Here is a 20,425-nt window from a genome sequence, read left to right as displayed (position 1 = left end):
GATACCGTTGCTGTGTGTTTAGTCGTCTGTTAATGCTAATGCTAATGTTAATGCTAATGCTAATGCTAATGCTAATGCTAACGATAGTACTGCTAGTCTAAAGGGTTGCTGGCGCCCCCTGCCTGTATCCTCCTACACTGCCTATTTAGCTCAGAGTTAGTTAGATAACCAGCCCTTCCTAAATTCTACAGTCCTTTTAGCTACTCCCTGGTTACACCAGCTATGAGGGCAAGTTAGTTTTCCTTTTTTTTTTTTTTACACATTCACTTACTTTCAGAATGTCCTTTTTGGCCATTTATTTGTTATTTATAGCTCATGGACCTCAATATATCCTGTGTATCAACAGCCAGTCCAGGTGTGTCCCAATGATCTAAAGCAGCAGCGTCCTCCTCTCTCTATCTACATGTTCTTTATGCTAACTGACCTGGAAAGAATTAGGCACCTTTAAATCATTTAGAAAGCACCTAAAACAGTGGATGATCAACACACACATCTGTCAACATTGAAATGTCCTGTCCTATACCTGTATGTCATGTGTACCGCCTGTCTGTGTACCGCTAACATGTCTTACCTGTACAGTCTGTGTTGCTTGTTTTTAGTCTGCTTATCGTGCGTATATGTTGCTTGCTCTTTTAACCCCCTATGTTATGTATGTTATGCCCTTAAGCTAAATGCTTGTCCTGTCTACTTTTTTGTGCCTAGGTCTACCTATATTTTATCTTTTAAATGTACTTTTTTTCCTCCAGGGAGCCGTATAGTTTTTTTCTTTTCTTTCCTAAACACCAGGGGAGCCACCCCTCCTAAATTTCGTTGTTTGGTACCTGTACTGTAGCAATGACAATAAAGACCATTCATTCATTCATTCATTCATTCATTCATTCATTCATTCATTCATTCATTCATTCATTCATTCATTATAAGACATCATGGCATAGGGACTGCGGATGAAAACTAGCTTTCGGGCTAACTCTGGTGTATTTCCAATTTATTTTTGTTTTATTAATATGCACTGTCCCTTGAATAAATAAATGAATCTGAATCTGAAACACAGGACAGAAGAAGACAAGAGGGAGGACGACTTTCAGCTGATGGTTTCATCTGTTCAGGTCTATAATGTCAGTGCAGAAGAACAGTAGGAGACAAAGAGATACGTAAAGGCAGCACTCAAGTTGAGGGGGGATGAGGGGGCATGGCCCCCCTGAAATAAAAACAGTCAAAATCATCCCCCTTCTAAAACTGCCCTCCCCCCTTTCTATCCCTTATGTCATTTTTTCAATGAACGTGGCATTACTGCTATTTCAACATTTAGTTTTGCGCATATTGAGTAAAATACTGTGGGCGAGGGAGGGGGCACGCACACATGCAATGACATTTTTACCAAGTCACTGACACTGTGGGGATGCTAAAATTGTCCCCATATGATAAAATCCACCATCCCCCCTGATTGTCTTTTACAACTTGAGTCCTGAGTAAAGGAATGGAGTTTCTAGATCATTCCAGCCCGCCACGGAGGCAGGAAGAGGCCGACGGTCCCCAGGATGCACACCAAGATGAACACACAGAGGAAGATGCGGTCGATCACCATGGCGACATACTTCCACTCCTGCTTGACCTGGAAGGCAATGGACACAACAATACATCCGTGTCTCAGTCCAGTCAGAGAATTAGCCAAGACAATGTTGATTATTAGTTCTGTTATTATGATCATAATGTTTCCTATTATGTGAACCGGTTTTAACTCTGTTGTAGTGGTCATGTGACCTTGAAAAAGGTAGCCACATCATGAACTCACTGGCATCATTTATGGTGTGTGTGTGTGTGTGTGTGTGTGTGTGTGTGTGTGTGTGTGAGTGTGTGTGTGTGTGTGTGTGTGTGACATAGATGGTCAATCATTAAATACACATTTCATACAGACAGTAAAAATGATTGGGCTCTATTTTCAGCCGGCATATAACGGAAGCAGGTCCAAACGCAGGTGTATTGTTTAGTTTGCGTCGGCAGTAACAGGTGAAATTACCACAGTCCTAGGCTAGGGGGCGCTGTCTCGCATGCACTCAGGTGGGCTGAATAGCGGTCAGGTGAACACTGAACAATTCTGGCCTTAAAATGAGCACTAATATTACAGACACGCCCCCCCCTAACACCAGCTCCCACGTTCGCACTAGAACTAGTTTTTTAACGTAGAACAGCACAGAACCCATAAGGTTGTGAACGAATTGATTTCTCTTCCAAAGCATGTTAGCGTGCAACACAAAACATACACCATACTGTTATTAGTCAACCATATTCTTATTCAGTCACTCATCCACCTAATGTAAAAAGGGTAGGCGCATTAATATAGTTTTTTGTTTGGTACTTTTGAGTTTTCTGTTAAGATGCGTGACATTTTGTTTATAAAAGTTGCAATGTTTTGATTATGTACTCATGGGGAAAAACCATACATGTAAAAAGGGTAGGCGCAATAAGCCATGCCTTCAGCCTACACCTTTTCGGTCCTGGTGTTACGCATTGTGACTGTGTACATTTTTAATGTTTTTAATGTTTTTAATGTTTAATATCTGTATTATGAATTGATCAAAATAAACATTCTCAATCAATCAATCAATCAAAACCTACAGAGAAGTCCATGTCCTCGGCTCGGAGGTGGTCAGCGATGTACTGCACCCCCTCCACAGCCTTCCACAGGGAGGGGGACAGGGAGAGGAGACCCTGGGCATCCCCGGAGTTGCTGGAGCCTCCAGCCTTGGTGCCGTCTGCCCGGCCTGGACCCCCGCCGCCTCCTGTGTGACGCCTACACAGGACAGGACAGCTCTGCCTCCTCTCCTCCCCCAGGGGGTGGGGCTGGTTCTGGGAGAGAGGCTGTGGCTTACTGAGGCTTTGACCGTTCAAGCTCTGCGATGGAATACAATGAAAATAGAATTGAATAGAATAGAATGAGCATTTTCGATTTTTTGGGGGGACAAGCTGATATTTGTCTTCTGCCTTTGCTGACCCTCCAACACATACGCACACATACTCATACACACACACACACACACCCACACACACACACACACACGCACACCTCTAAACTGGGGGTCCTGAACCAGCATCCATGCATTACCTTGGAGGCCACCTCGTGCAGGCTGCAGTACTGGATGCTGCGAGAGCGACCGCGGACAGAGCTCTGGGGCCTCTCTCTCTCTCTCCCAGGCCATACTGCACACTGAGGGAACGGAGCTTAGGCCTGCCCTGGCAGTGGTGGTGGTGGTGGGGGTGGTGGTGGGGGTGGGGGTGGTGGTGGTGCTTCTCCCTGGCGCGACGGAGGTGGGGGTGGAGGGGAGGAGGAGGAGGCGGTGTGGAGCAGCCTGGCCGGGTGGAAGAGAAGGAGGAGGAGGAGGAGTGGGGTGGTGGTGGGGGTTCCTCCAGGAGGATGGTGTACTGGCTGTGGCTGGAGGAGAGTGACCCGCCCAGACCCGTCTCCGTGCGCCGACCCAGGGAGAGAGAGGACGAACGGGCCAAGCTGTCCTGGGGGGCACCCTGGGGGGAGGTGGCGGAGGAGGAGGTGGAGGGGGAGAAGTAGGGCTCGTCCCCGGCCACGGGCCCAGAACACACACCGCTACCCCAGACGCCACCCCCCCGCGCGCCGCCGCCGCGGCCGACCCTGGTGCGCATCATCTCCACGAGCTTCCCGCCGTTGACCTCTTTGACCACGGCCGGAGGACGCCGTATGCACAGGACGCCGGGCACGACCTCCAGGAAGACGGCACGCACCCAGCGCGGCATGGTGTGCGTGCGCGGCGAGCGGTGGTGCACGTTGAGCACGAAGATGGTGATGATGATGGAGAGGGTGACGAAGATCATGGTGAAGAGGAGGTACTCGCCGATCAGCGGGATCACCAGCGAGGTGGAGGGGATGATCTCGGTGATGAGGAGGAGGAAGACGGTCAGGGAGAGGAGGACGGAAATGCACAGGGTGATCTTCTCGCCGCAGTCGGAGGGCAGGTAGAAGACCAGGACGGTCAGGCAGGAGATGAGGAGGCAGGGGACGATGAGGTTGATGGTGTAGAAGAGAGGGAGCCTCCGGATGAGGAAGGAGTAGGTGATGTCGGAGTAGACCTCGTGGCAACATTCGTACTTCTTGATGTTGTAGTTGGCCACGGCGCTGACGAGCACCCACTCGCCGCTCTCCCAGTAGTTCATCTGGCGGTCCAGAAAGAGGGGCAGGGAGAGATGGAGGAAGAGAGAGGAAGGGAGGGAGGGAAAGAGAGAGAGAGAACAAAAGAGAAAGAAAGCAAGAGAGAGAGAGATAGAGAGAGATGAGAAATGATAAAGGCATTCCGTTCATATTGACCCATAACAGACAATGTGTCCTCAACGTCACAGCCTGGAATGTAATGACAGGGGAAAAGAGCAGAATTCTCACCTGGTCCACGGTGCTGGTCACTCACCTGGTCCACGGTGCAGGCCCACTCCCCTGGTACACATTGGCTGGCCCACTCACCTGGTCCACGGTGCAGGCCCACTCCCCTGGTACACATTGGCTGGCCCACTCACCTGGTCCACGTTGCTGGCCATGCTGACCAGGTCGATCTTGGCTCTGTCGTAGGTCCACGAGCCGAACTTCATGGTGCAGTTCTGCTGGTCGAAGGGGAAGAAGGTGACGTCGATGCTGCAGGAGGACTTGTAGATGGCCGGGGGGACCCACTTGATCCAGCCGTCGTGGAAGAGGTGGGCCTTGGTCAGGTGGGTGACAGTGAAGTCACCGTCGGCACTGGAGAGGAGAGAGAGGGGAGTGTTGTGGATATAATTGATTCTTAATAGATTTAGTAGAACTTACAAAGCACAAAGAGCTTAGATCAATTGTCTCCAAAGAGGCCTTTTATTAAGCCAATGTTTACATGAGCGCATGTAACGATGGTCAAACAGCCAAACTTCTTTCATTTAATTCGTTTATTTGACCTGCAGAGAAGACATATAGAACACAATTCTTCTCTGGTCTGCTTGTGAATCCATTGAGGTGGCGGCCATGTTCTCCCACCACCGTCTATGTACATTTCACATCAGGACAATTTGTTCACAGAAAGAACACAAACTTCCCTCAAACATTACAAATAACAATTACAAACAACATGTGGAGCGACATACCTGCAGAGAAGACATATAGAACACAATTCTTCTCTGGTCTGCTTGTGAATCTGCATGTTCAAAACAACATACAATAAATGTTCTGTTTCACATCATCACAATACATCACATCATCACAATACATGTAAAAACAAACAGCACAGTACTACACCAACACCTTCACCCTACATTACAAGATTCTTCATACAAACAACAAAACACGAGGAGCATTTTACATAGCGCACATACCCATTGAGGTGGCGGCCATGTTCTGACGCACCACCGCAAGTACGGCAACAAGAGAAGGACAAAGAACGTGCAGACCTGCAGTACACCCAAACTCCAAAGGGGGGCTCCAACAACAACCAGGGCTGCTCAAAGCACGGCGAAACTCATCTACATTCACCACAGCTAAACATACATTCCCAACTCTGTTACACCCACCTCCCCTGAATTTCGCCAACCTTGAGCAGCAACTATACATTTAAATACTACTTTTTACTTTTTACACTATTACATAGGGCCGCCAAAGGACAGGACAGCCAACTTGAAAAGTATCCTATAAGGATGAAGTGGAAAGAGAGGTAAACTACCTCTCCAACCAACTACTGGCGGTAGGATGCGTTCTACACCCCACAAGACCCTATTTTCACTGTGTATTACTAGCCTTCAAGAGGCCACAACCTCTTATGAAACAATCAGAATAACGAACAAACCTATATGTCATAGGATGTCAGTGTGCACAGTGTATACATGCACTGAACTGAGCTTCGGCTTATCTAACTGTGGGAAGCCTGGAACACTGACCTGCAAACAGCTCGAATGTTTGACTTAGTGTCTTGAATAATGTCTTGTCCTGACATAGTATATATCAATCTGTCAACCGGTTTGATAAGGCGACCAAACTTGGACTTGACCTGTGTGACTGTACTAGGATGTTCACACTGTGTGACAGAAGCTAAAGTGTCAGTACGCTGTGTGTCACTAGCATCATCTGTCTGATTTGTGTTACCAGAAACATCAGTACAATCATCAGCGCTAACCACAAATCTAGAGTCAGAGTTAATGGACTGATCTACCATTTGCTCCTCAGCCATCTGCTCGGGAACCCTCTGAGGGGCAAACGAGACTGAAGACACTACAGTGTTAGTAGCCTCTGTCCGTGAGTGGTCAGGGAATGGTAACTGGGTGACCCACTCCAGGGTTCTTCCCTTGGGATCCTTGGGCTCTGGAACAGTCAAGGGAACATCCCTCTCCCGAACAGCTCTTCCCCCATACTCCATGTCTTCAACCTCCCCTCCCTCACTCCCAGGACAGGAATCCACTCTCTCCGACTCGAACGCGGTTCCTCTACTCACTTCCCCAGGCAAGGAATCCTGTTCCACTTCCGACACGGACATATCACTTGGCTCATTTGATGTATGAACAGCAGACAGGGATGAAACTGGGTCAGAGATCACACTCGTATCATACACCGGCAGAAAGTTCACCAACAACAATAGATTACGGTGGACTACCTTCTCTCGTCCAGTGACAGTGTCTTGTATCCTATATGTGTGAGTCTCAGAGTTCCTATCCACCACAGTGTATACAGTAGACTCCCAACGATCAGCCACCTTTCTCTTTCCTCTCTCTCTCTTGTTCGCCAACAGCACACGGTCTCCGACGTCAATGGTGGGCCCTTTTACTCGTCTGTTGTAGAGCTCTGTGTGACGGTGCTGTTCTTTTATGACATGTTCCTGGGCTATGACCATAGCTTCTCTCAGATCCTTCGTGAGAGACATCACATACTTGTCGTAGCTGACCACAGCTGGATCATTCAGGACTGTCCGGAAGAGTATATCGACAGGGAGACGAGGAGTACGCCCAAACATCAGATAGAAAGGTGCATAGCCAGTTGACTCATGCGCTGTGCTATTGTACATGAACGTCAGAGTTTGCAAACGCCTCGGCCAGTTGATTTTTGCCTCTGGTTCAAGCGCTCGGATCATGTTACCGAGAGTTCTATTGAAACGTTCCACACTACCGTTACCCATCGGGTGATACGGGGTTGTGTGCGACTTTCTGACACCGGAGACTCTGAGCAGCTCACTCACTAGTTGACTCTCGAAGCTAGCTCCCTGGTCGCTGTGGATACGTTCTGGGAACCCAAAGACGCAGAAGAACTTGTCCCATAGAACTCTCGCCACCTGTTTGGCTGACTGATCTTTGCAGGGGAATGCCTGGGCCATTCTTGTAAAATGGTCAGTAACAACTAACACATCAACTGACTTGTTCCTTGAGTCCTCCGCTGACCAGAAATCAATGCAAACCAGCTGAAGTGGCCTGGTTGATGTGATACTCTGCAAAGGCGCCCTCGCAGCAGGTTCAACAGTCTTACTGACAATACACCGCTGGCAGTTACGGACGTAGTCTCTTACGTCTCTGTCGAGGTTGAGCCAGAAGAACCTCTGTCTGGCCAAGCCAAGACTCCTGAACTGACCTTGATGGCCAGCATGGTCATGAACACCTCTCAGAACTTCAACTTTCTTAGACTCAGGAACCACATACTGGCGGCGTTTTGACTTCACGACTTGATCCCTCGAGACTCTGTAGAGTATCCCATTGCTCACAACAAGTTTCTCCCAGTGCTTCAGGTACCTCATGACTGTGACTGATTCCTTATCTCTCTCTCTCCTGGAGGGTCTCCGATGTCTCTCCACATAGTACAAGACTCGAGAGAGAGTTCTGTCTCTGAGCTGTTCATCCCGGAGTTCCTTCTCACTGTAAGCAGGAAGTGAGTCCTGACCACCTGGGACTAACTGAGGCAAATGGTGCAAGACTGCTACAGCACGCGTTCTTGCTCCGACCTCCCACAGATCGTCATATGACTGTAGAACAACAGACACTTCATCCATCTCCATAGACTGAGCGTGGACATGCAGAGGTGATGGGACACTTTGAGCGTAACTCTCTGCCTGGCGTGGAGTGTCACCACTATCATTGGACGACCGGAAGGCGTCCTGTACAGAAGCACTCGACACATCCTGGACTTCGGAGAGGAGATTCTTGTAGGGCTCTTCAAGTAATCTGTGACTGACTCTCTGCTTGACGAAAGGCACACGACTCAAGGCATCAGCGACAACATTCTGTGGGCCTGGCACGTACTTGATGTCGAAGTTATAGCTCGCTAACTTAGCCACCCATCGTTGCTCGCAGCAGTCCAGCTTGGGCTTCGTCATGATATGAGTCAATGGATTATTGTCCGTCCAAACAGTGAAATCATGCCCCTTCAACCAATGGCTAAACTTGTCACAGACACTCCACTTCAAGGCTAGGAATTCCAACCGATGGGCTGGGTAGTTTCTCTGAGACTGAGAGAGGGACTTGCTGGCGAATGCGATTGGCCTCGCTCGGTCTTCACCCTCTTGGATCTGCGACAGGACAGCACCGATGCCATCAAGGGACGCGTCCGTTGACAGCATGAAGGGACGGCTGAAATCAGGGTGAGCCAGGACAGCCGTCTCAACCAGCGCCGTTTTCAGCTTCTGGAAAGCCTGCTCCGTTTCGGGGGTCCAGTCAGTAACCTTCAACTTCCTGCTTTGTGACCTTTGTTTGGATTGTTTCACCTTCCCTTTTCTCTTCTGGCCCGTCAACAGAGAGAAGAGAGGCTTTGCAATAGCGGAGAAGCTAGGCACAAAGTGCTGGTAATAATTGATCATCCCCAAGAAAGATCTGATTCGTTTCTGTGAGGGGGTTACACCGTCCGCTTCCATCAGGTCAGCACTTGTCATCTTTGCGATGCTCTCAACTTTGCTGGGATCAGTCAACACACCGTTGTCATTAATTATGTGGCCGAGGAATTTGACGGATTTCCGGAGAAAAAAACACTTCTTGGGGGCCAATTTCAGGTTATGACCACGCAGTCTACTGAACACCATCTCCAAGCGTTCCAGAGCTGTCCTCTCATCAGGGGCGTACACCAATAAATCATCCAGATAAACCAGTAAGCTCAGATAGTTCTGGTCTCCGAAAATGCTAGTCATCATACGCATGAAGCTCCCAGGACTATTACAGAGGCCCTGCGGGAGGCGATTATACTCATACAAGCCCATAGGTGTTGTAAAGGCAGAGTACTTTCTGTCATCCTCGTGTAGTGGCATGTTATAAAACCCTGAGGTTAGATCCATAGTACTAAACAAGGAGTTACCTCCAAGTGCAGCTAAGCAGTCGGCCTGGTGAGGGAGAGGGTGAGCATCCTTCAGGGTCCTCTTGTTCAGCCAGCGAAAGTCTGTACAGATACGGAGATCTCCGTTCTTTTTCCATACAAGAACCAACGGAGATGCATATTCACTGGTTGACTTCCTGATTATATCTTTCTCCTCCATCTCACTCAGTACTTGGCGCAACTTCTGATACTGACTGGGGGGCACTCGTCTGAATGGGAGCCGGAATGGCCTGTGATCTGAGAGGTGAATGCGATGTATGAAGCCCTTTGCCTCTCCACAATCCAGGTGATGGCGTGAGAAGATGTCCTTGTAGCGCACAACCAGGTCAGCCATCTTGCTTCTACACTGTTCAGACACGTCACAGGAGTGTATGTCGAGCCCACTCAATCCCATGTACTTCAGTTCCTCATCAACAGTGCGGGCCGCATTTTCACTGGACGGGGTTACTTGACAGCAACTGAGTAGTGGGACCTCAGCAGGTCCGGTCTCATCCATGTCCTCGAGCGCAATGCAGGAGAAGACGTCGGCCAATTTAGCATTGCGTCTTACCAAGACGGGCCTGTCGGACGAGTTGATCAGCTTCAATGGAACCCATCCGTCTCCCCACAAAGGAGTAACAACTCTGGCCACCAGAACCCCTCTTGGAGCTGAGCGACACGATGTGGGCTCTGTCATCACAGCGCTACCAGGAGACACAATAGTGGACTTGGGTAGCTTGCCCCACATCAGGTACTCCCGACCAGGCTCAAGACACACGGCTGAGTTGCACCTGACTGTGCCTATCTTGTCAGGTATGACGTCACCTCGCCAACGGTTCAGACCAGCGAGCATCGAGAGAAACTGTTCAGATTCTGGATCGCCAGCAGGACAGGGCGTAGACACAGCCTTCCAGTAGCCATCACATTGCTTATACTGCCGGAGGATATATTTAATAACATTGGTGCCTAGTATCAACTCATCATGCTGGCCTTCAACTACCAGAGTGGGAACCATAATCCTACAGCCATACACCTCCATTTCCACGTTGAAAGCTGACTCAGGCTTGACACGGCGACCACCACAGCCAACAAGCACCACATTTGAACTGAACTGGTTATGCTCTGTAGCAACTCCAACCTCTCTAAGCTTTCCCTCTGCCGTCTTACTCATTGTACAAGCCATAGACCCACTGTCTAGCATAGCATTTAGAGTCACTGTATTACCAACTGTCACAGGTGTGTAGAAAAGGCTGTCACTACCACTAATTGTATGCGTATTCTGATAAACAATATCTTCAGAGTTATCACTTGAGCTTTTGAGAGCTATATACACTGTCTCAGCACTAGATTCGTCCTCACAATGGGAGTTTACTTGGCGACCTATACTTTCTCCCTCTGAATACAGGCCACCTAGTTTCCCTGAGGCTGAGGTGCTCGGGACGACCTGGTGGGACACTCAACTTTTGTGTGACCTGGGGCTAAACAGACAAAGCACAGCCTCTCTGACATGCAGTGTGAGATGGTAGTGTGTCTACTGTCATCACAGACTCGGCAGGCCTTCTCACGGGCGCCACCCTGGTATCTTCCGCCACGAGGAGCACTGTCACGCTGCTGCACTTTCCCCATCATCTGCTCCAGCCTCTCCATAATGCGAGCAAGAATCCTGTCTTCAGATTGCTGAGTGTTCTGGGCCACAGCAGTCGCGGAGGAGTGGTACGGAAGCTGGCCTAAAGCATGGCCCTGGGAAGGAATGAGGGTAGAAGGCGGACACTGTGTGTGGTACACTGGACTATGGGCAGGAGCAGGGGGGTACTGGGTGGAACACTGCTCAGACACAGACTGAATCGAAGGCTCTGGATGAGACTGCACAGTGTGGAGGGCGGTGGCATGGCTCTTCAATGGCACAGAACTACCGGTCCTGCCAGAGGCTCTCAGCTCTCTCTGATAATTATCAATCTTCAACTGTATGTCTCGTGAGCTCCACTCCTCAATAGCCTTGCATTCCAGAATACGGGATAGTCCAGAGTCCGGGCAATGCCTGACAAACATCCGTGCTACCTCTTCACCCACGTTCTCCATCCTCCTACCTTGTCTGCGAAGGCCCTCACCAGCTACATCAGCTGCTTTGTTGATCCTCAACCAGTAGTCTACAGGGTTCTCATTGGGTCTGGGTAGAGTGGCATAGAAATCTGACAACGGGAGGCATGATGACACATCACTGAAGTACTTGAGAAGGATATCATAGATGAGATCAGGGTTCTGCTTCACATCAAGTGTCTGATCGCTTCGCAAACCAACCCTCACAACATCCTTTGCCTTACCCATCAGCCTTGCCAGTATCTCCTCAGCCTGTTCATGCATTGGACATTTCTGCTTTCTCAGATAAGCTTTAGACATGTCAATCCAGTCCTGGACTGAACACTTATCAGAACTATCACCTCGGAACATTGGTGGTTCCCTGTCTGATGTTACATTCACAGTAACGCACGGAACCTCCTGTCTAACAACATTAGGATCAGTTACAGGATCTGGAGGCGATGTGCAGTTGAGGTGTGCACTGCTCATACTACTTGAGTGAACTACACCAGCTGAAATTAACTTGGTTACAATGGACTCGCCAATCTGAGCACCTAGCTGACCCATCATGTCTGAAAGGTGATGAAGAGCTTCAGTGTCATTAACACTGGGTGTGGATGTGGGAGGAGCCTCCCCTGTAAACTGTCCGACAGCAGCACAACCTGGGTCCTGACCTGACCCTGTGCCTCTACCACTGTCAGTAAACAACTGGGAACACCCCACCTCCCTACTATTGACAGCACTGTCAATGTCTATGACAGCACTGTCTGCTCTGCTCTGACATGCCCCCCATGCACCCCTCCCCATAGGCAACACTGGACTGGCAAAAATCTCATCATTAAAACCTGGCCTCTGAGCCATAGTGGTACAGACTTGCGTTGTGTAATATTACTGAATGAAAAAAATAATAATAATAATAATGTTTAAAAAAATATATAAAGTTACAGCAGGACATAAAAACCAAAACAATCAAAGCACTTTTTAAACTGATATAATCACAGACCTCAGACTGAATGACCATTTACTATAATACTCTGACCACACTTGATCTATCACACTAAGACCTGGCATCCACGCAGCATCCACGGAGATCGGCGTTCAGCTGATCTTGAGATCGACGTGTCACGGCACCAGTGTAACGATGGTCAAACAGCCAAACTTCTTTCATTTAATTCGTTTATTTGACCTGCAGAGAAGACATATAGAACACAATTCTTCTCTGGTCTGCTTGTGAATCCATTGAGGTGGCGGCCATGTTCTCCCACCACCGTCTATGTACATTTCACATCAGGACAATTTGTTCACAGAAAGAACACAAACTTCCCTCAAACATTACAAATAACAATTACAAACAACATGTGGAGCGACATACCTGCAGAGAAGACATATAGAACACAATTCTTCTCTGGTCTGCTTGTGAATCTGCATGTTCAAAACAACATACAATAAATGTTCTGTTTCACATCATCACAATACATCACATCATCACAATACATGTAAAAACAAACAGCACAGTACTACACCAACACCTTCACCCTACATTACAAGATTCTTCATACAAACAACAAAACACGAGGAGCATTTTACATAGCGCACATACCCATTGAGGTGGCGGCCATGTTCTGACGCACCACCGCAAGTACGGCAACAAGAGAAGGACAAAGAACGTGCAGACCTGCAGTACACCCAAACTCCAAAGGGGGGCTCCAACAACAACCAGGGCTGCTCAAAGCACGGCGAAACTCATCTACATTCACCACAGCTAAACATACATTCCCAACTCTGTTACACGCAGCAGCAAGAAGCAAGCAGGAAGCAAAAAGCCCCCAACGATGGGCGGGACTCATATTTATAGAACTGTCCTTGGTCATGAGGTCACCATTCTTGGGAACCAATCATATTATACAAATCTGTGATTACATAAGTTATGGGCCCTGTCCATAGTCAGAATGATTCATTGCGCCACAAATCTTGGCTCATACCTTACAGGAAGGAAATGGGCCTTCCTTGAGTGCTAGATTCCGCCCTTACTTTAGAGAGACTTACATTTCTCAGTATAACATGATATAAAACCACTACAGGAGCCAAACGAATCACACATGTACTGTACATTCAAGCTACAAGCATGATTCGATTGGAGTGAGATTGTATGCAGATGGAGAGGTAGAGTATCTTAACTCCATGGTTAGTATGTGGATGGAATGTATATATATGTACAGCATTCTGTATTTAGGGTATTTGGATGGAGTTTATGTCTATTAGGGGAGGCTGGTTGAGGCATCAGCTACCTCCACCAGCCTTCCCTGACATGTATATACTATCATGTATTTGAGGGTGGTGGGTAGCCTGGATGTTGGGGGCTATAGTGTATCAATAATGACACTTTGGGGTGAAAACCTAAACGTACTTGTTGTACAGAACGATGTCTGGTCTCCAGATGAGCTGTGAGGGGATCCTCATGGACGTGATGTTTTCATATTCTCTAGGGTTCCACCTCAGTTTGTAGTCGTACCACTCCTGAAAGAGCAGTATGGCAACAGTATGGCAACAAACAGACACCTCGACACCAAATCGCTGCCCAAAAACTGCTACTGTCGACAGTATCCATAATGATTCAATGGAGAGATACTCACTTGTTTTACCCAGACATTTGTGGTCATCATTTGGTTTTTCTCGTCCTTGGAGAAAAAGAACAATGAGACAGAGTTGGCTGTTGGAAGGGGATATGTACTGTATGATCACGGTCTTAAATGACTGATAAAGTGCAAATTCATGGTACCTCTTGAAAAGAAAGGTCACATGTTTCAACTGTCATACTGTACTATTAGCACCACAGATTCTAATTCATTATAATAAGGGAACGTAGGATGGGATGGTTGGTTGGTTGGATGGTTAGACTGGTTAGGCTGTAAATTATCAATCCCATCTGGCAACCCTGCTAGAATGACGTAAAAATCGCATTAAACGCGACTTGACAGTTCAGACGGCGGGCGCGTTGCTAAATATCAGATATATGTATCCAATATAATACCACCTCTGAACGCGACCCAGGTCGGATTTTAAAAAGTCAGATTTCATGTGACTTGCGCTGTTCACACGGTCATGAATAAATCAGACCTGAGTCGCATGTGGGCAAAAAAAACGGATTTCACTGCCGTGTGAACGAAGCCTTACTGTCTCATCCAACGGGGTGGAAATGCCAGTATTCTCAAGTTAATTATTTACTTTTGGTTATTATAGCGCCACCTATGGTCTAATCATGGTCATTCTTTCTATAGTTACTGATGCTCTCTAGTTGTCGCATGCACATTCATAGCATTTTTGGGTCTGGGACTTTTTGAGCTATTTGACCAAAGCCAGGAAAATAATAATAAGAAGAAGTAAACCACCAATAACAATACTGTTCCTACTACTACGTAATCCTAATTCTTACTTCTTCTAGCATTACTAGCCTATGGCCCTAACATAGATTACTTTTTCTTGTGATGACTGATAGACGTTTCACTTACTTAGACAAATATATTTGTTGTCAGTTGCTTTGGATAAAGGCGTCTGTTAAATGCCAAAAGTGTCAATGTAAATATCCCAGGAGTGAAATCAATGGGTCATTGTCCCTCACCACGTCGATGAGCTGAGCGATGGACAGGCCGAAGCGTACGCTGACCACGTCAGTGGTGTTAGCCACGGGCCGTGCTAGCTTGTTGTAGCGGCTGAAGAGAGTGTTCAACAGCCTGTCCTCCGCCTGGGCCCTGGCCCCGGGGTGGGAACACTCTGGAGGAGGGGAGGGGGGGGAGGGGAGAGGTGGGGGATTAGTGGAGGGGGGAGAGGTGGGAGAGGGGAGAGGTGGGAGAGGGGAGGAGGGGAGGTGGGAGAGGGGAGGGGGGAGAGGTGGGAGAGGAGAGGAGGGGGAGGAGGGGAGGGGGGAGAGGTGGGAGAGGGGAGGAGGGGAGAAGGGGAGGGGGGAGAGGTGGGAGAGGGGAGGAGGGGAGAGGTGGGAGAGGGGAGGAGGGGGAGAGGGGGGAGTAGGGGAGGGGGGAGAGGGGGGGAGGGGGGAGTAGAGGAGGGGGAGAGGGGAGGAGGGTAGAAGGGGGAGGAGGGGGAGTAGGGGAGGGGGGAGAGGTGGGAGAGGGGAGGAGGGTAAAAGGGGGAGTAGGGGAGGGGGAGAGGGGAGGAGGGTAGAAGGGGGAGGAGGGGAGGGGGGAGAGGTGGGAGAGGGGAGGAGGAGAGGGGGGAGAGGGGAGGAGGGTAGAAGGATGTTGTTTGGGATGAGTAGGGTAATGATGAGAATTAGGGGGAGAAACAAAGAGGAGGAAGAGAGACAGAGAGACAGTCGGAAATTAGAGGAAGATGGAAGATGGAGGGATGTGAAGAGGGGAAGGAAAAATGAGTGATTTTAGAGGGAGGGGGGAAGAGGGAGAGAAGGACGAAAAACAAACATTATTTTTACATACAATTACACGTTACACGTAAACATACAGTATTCATCGTAAAGTGTATGCGACCTGCTTGGATTGTTTTACTAACGACACAGTACACGCTTCATGGTTCAATCCCATTTTATGTCCACCATTGATCAACCGCAACATCCAACATCCAATCTCCATCTGCTTCATATTCCTCTCTTACTCAAATATAATGGATCAATACCAGCACAATGGAGCTCTTCATCTTTGGAGTTTGCATGCAGGGAGCATACACTACCTTCTCATCTATCCTTCTCTGGCCTTCAACGTAATCCCTGTGTTCTCTACTAGAGTAATCCCATAATGGTAATACCAAGATGCCTTTCCCGTCAGTAATATCTGTACGTGAACTTGAATGACCTAGAAAACGAAGTCATATAACCATAGCAGTGGAGGCTGGTGGAGGTAGACATCGGAGGATGGGGCTCATTGAAATGAATGGAACGGAATAGGGAACGGTTCTTTATTCCATCCCATCACATTACATTGAGCCCGTCCTCCGATGTCTACCTCCACCAGCCTCCCTGAGCCATACATTCAAATTGCATGATGCAAGATGTGTGTTCTTTTGGCTACATCATGTGGCTCATACATTTGATCATGTGTGTATCATGACTTGGTTGTTTGAAAAGATCTCAAAAATAATATAATTGATGGTATCATTTGGGTTCATTCACCACTGAGACTACCTCTTCCCACTAGAGGGCACTGTTACAACATAGAGTCCAACAGTTCAACCAACCTAACTAATGCAAAAGACATGATATTATAGACAGTGCGAGACAGTGAGTATAAATAAATGAGTATAATATATACATGAGATGAATATCAATATGATATGTACAGCTGAACAAGGGCAATAGGTATTGAGGTATGTTACATGTAATGTAAGTTGTATAATTGGAGACCAATAATTATGACCATAATAAAGTATGGTATGTGTAAACAAGCAGTAGTGCAAAAAAGTTCAATTGAAGTCCTGAGTGTGCAGCCAGTAGAGGTATGGGGGGGTACACTGATACTGGGAGATCATGTTCCTCTTGTTGGGGGGTGGAGGGAGGGTGGGGGGTTCAGCAGAGGAACAGTTGCAGGGAAGAAGCTGTTCCTGAGCCTGCTAGTGTGGGAACGGGGAGACTCCTGTTCCTCCTCTCGGATGGTAAGATGATAAGCCCCACCACCTCTACATCAACACAGCAGTCGTGCTGCCCGATCACGTCTCTTCACAACACTGGCTCCCCGCTGGTGGAATGAGCTTCCCACGGCTGTCAGAACTGCAGTCACTACCCATCTTCCGTCGTAGACTGAAGACCCACCTCTTCAGGTTACACCTTAACTGCTCCTCCTGAGACATCTTCTGACCCTCAGCACTGCGTCTCCTGAAGACACCCGCTTTTCCCCTCTACTGTGTCCCTAAAAACTTCTATTGCCCCCTTGTACTGTTTCTCTGTTTCTCCCCCCCCCAAAAAAAAAGTTTAGAAGAAGGTGATAGAAGAAGGTTTTTCCTTCTATCAATGGCCCCGGGCCTGAGCTGGATTACTCTTCCTGCTACGATTGGTGGATTGATGATTCACTTGCTTAGTATTCAAATGTATTGATTGTAAGTCGCTTTGGAATAAGGCGTCTGCTAAATGCCAAAAATGTAAATGTAAATGTAGGTCCGATATGATGCACTTAGGCTTCGTTCACACGGCAGGTCTTGATGCTCAATTACGTTTTTTTTACACAGATCCGATTTTTTTGTTTGGCAGTTCACATTACTTTTAAAATGTGACCTATTTGACCTACATTGACTCCCGTGTGAACATTCCACGGCCCTGAACAGACCCGCATGCGCAGAAGGACAATAACAATGACGTCAGGATGTCACGCGCAGCGCACTGTTTGCGGAAGTAACCATGGATAACATGACGAATAACGTTACAACCGGTTTCATTTTCAAGTTTTTGTGCAGCGGAAGCCGGCAAAGATATGAGCAAAATGGTCAAAAGAAGAAGGATGAGGAAAAAGAGAGCCAAATGCTTAGCTTAAATGCTTATGCTTAGTTACCGCCAAGGAACCCGCGCAGAATTGTGATATAAAAGTCGCATTAAACGTGACATGACAGTTCAGACGACGGGCGCATTGCTAAATATCAAAAATGTATCCGATATAATACCACCTCTGAACGCGACCCAGGTCGGATTTTAAAAAGTCCGATTTCATGTGACTTGTGCTGTTCAACCGGTCATGAATAAATCAGACGCTTTGGAATAAGGCGCATGTCGGCAAAAACGTCGGATTTGGGTCACATTTCACTGCCGTGTGAACGAGGCCTTATAGGTGTAAGAAAAAGTATGTCAACCTTTTGGAATGAACCTGAATTTCTGCAAAAATTGGTCATAAAATGTGTTCTGATCTTCATCTAAGTCACAACAATACATGACGTTAGAATTACAAGGATCTATCTCCATTTTTGTCAAAATGTAGTTTTTTACATAATCTGATCCATTAGGTGTTTATTAATGCCTGTGTGGTGTTATTTTTTAAATGTTGACATTTTTGAGTTAGTAATTCATAAAATCCAAAGGTTCCATCTCACAAAACATAATGGAATGTAAAAACGTTGACGCTCAATATCTCTGAACTACCCTAAACGGAGATAGAACCTTATCATTCTAAGGGGGGGGGGGGGGTGGAAAAGTATTGAATACATCAGAAATGATGTCCCCAGTGTGGCTTATTACAGTACTTGTTACCTGCAGTTTGAAGCTCTTGCTAAACATTTATGTTTTACTGCAACATGTACTGATCTAGCTCCAAACAAGAATGTTTGCTGGTCATGTATTTGCATGTATATGCATAATTATATGTCATAATCTGTGATTGCAACAAACTCAAAAACTTTTTTTTTCTTTTTCTTTTGTCTCCCAGTACGAGTACAACGCTTGGGCAGCAGACTGGTCCAAAGAAATTAGGGGGATCCCCCTGATCAGCAGCCGGCCACTGGACAACTGGATCATGTTCCTTACCCACCGCAACGCTGACGTAGCCCACGCCCTCCTGGACGGCTTAAATAAGGTGTCCCCACCCATGGGCATCCGCATGCAGAGGCCTGTTATGTGAGTTCTCACTCTGGGTTGGAGGAGACTGGAAGGAGGCACACACACACACACACACACACACACACACACTGCTATAGCACCACCTAGTGGCAGGGAGCAACATATGATACCTAAGTTAATTACAACAGTGAGTCCAGCTGTGAATGGGCACAGCTAGAATTAAGGTTCCAAGCTTGAGTTAATGAGCACTTTAAGCTGCAGTATTGTACCACAAGTGTTTTACAAAGCCTTGAGTATTCTTTGCCAATCATACTTGGGTGTTATCTCAAAATGAACATGGTATCATCAGTGGAAGTCCCATTGGTTAGATGTCCCAGTGCTTTGACAGTTTTGGTCTGTGTACAGGGTGGAGTACGAGGACCGCCAGGAGTCTCTGCTCAGGGCTCTGCAGCACAACGTTACAGAGACCACCCAGATGGTTAGTCTCTGAGCATAACATGTCTAGCAATCGTCTTAATCTGTGTCCAGGTAACCACCTCTAGGTGTTGAATGAGGACTAAAGCATGTGTGTTACCTCCTCAGGTGGTGGTGATCCTCCCCAGCAACAGGAAGGATAAGTATGACAGTGTGAAGAAGTACCTGTGTGTGGACTGTCCCACCCCCAGCCAGTGTGTGTTGGCTCGCACCCTTTCCCGCCCAACAGGTCGTCATGACTGTGGCCACCAAGATTGCCCTGCAGATGAACTGCAAGATGGGAGGAGAGCTCTGGAGTGTGGAGATCCCAGTAAGTCGCACAGTGAATTGAAATAAACCCAAAGTCACAAATGTTGTTGGGGCCCAATATATAAAAAAACGGCTGTGCACATACAGACCAATGCTCATGATAAGTTTAAAGTGGAATTTTATTATTTGTTGTTTTCATTATTTAATAGACACATTAAAAACGATGAAGATATATATATATAAACGGTCAAGATATCTCGCTTTGATTGCCGTCATCAGTCCTGATGTTCCAAATTGCTCAAGATTCCCGATTCCAGATTATATTAACTCTGGGGCTTTTTTAGGAAGTAAACATAGACTTTGAGTTTTGATAGCTATGATACGTTTTGAAATTATGATAGTTTGAGACGGTATGCATTATGGATTGACCAGAAATACACATGAACATGAATTTTGGGTAAACTTTCCCTTTTTAATGTGGATAACATTTATCTGACTGACTACCTCACATGGGTGCAGGTACAATTTTTACAGCGTGTTCTATTTCTACAACCACACATTTCACACCTATGTGATATCCATCCACAATCTTATGTTCCACCCCATGTATCTCAATAGAAGCATGTTCTAAACCAAACTTTGTAAGGTGTAACTTCACCTGCCTCTGTTTCACAGCTCCAGCAGCTGATGATCGTGGGCATTGACTGCTACCACGACATGGCTGCAGGGAAGAGGTCCATTGGAGCTCTGGTGGCCAGTCTCAACAAGGGCATGTCCAGGTATGTGGATGAGCATGGAGAAGCATGGCCTTGGGTTATGAATGTGCTCTT

At 47.4% G+C, this 20,425-nt stretch overlaps 2 protein-coding genes across 2 annotated transcripts in view; both read right to left on the bottom strand.

The window, feature by feature from the left end:
• Positions 1–20,425, bottom strand: part of LOC308171301 (uncharacterized protein) — a gene marked incomplete at its 3' end in the record, with an annotated part of 170,780 nt that overhangs the window by 112,475 nt on the left and 37,880 nt on the right. The gene's annotated exons all lie outside the window — the stretch shown is intronic.
• On the bottom strand, positions 1,487–16,036 carry LOC308170881 (neuronal acetylcholine receptor subunit alpha-4-like; the record flags this gene model as incomplete). The annotated part of the gene is made up of 8 exons (XM_080545735.1): positions 1,487–1,612; positions 2,617–2,892; positions 3,499–4,182; positions 4,537–4,753; positions 13,776–13,885; positions 14,002–14,046; positions 14,988–15,137; positions 16,016–16,036. The coding sequence occupies 8 exons, from the start codon at positions 16,034–16,036 to the stop codon at positions 1,487–1,489; spliced, it is 1,629 nt and encodes a 542-aa protein (XP_080401861.1).

Source organism: Nansenia antarctica (genome assembly GCF_963989245.1).
Source record: "Nansenia antarctica genome assembly, chromosome: 15".
Classification (NCBI taxonomy): domain Eukaryota; kingdom Metazoa; phylum Chordata; class Actinopteri; order Argentiniformes; family Microstomatidae; genus Nansenia; species Nansenia antarctica.
This window is presented reverse-complemented; position numbering and strand designations above follow the sequence as displayed.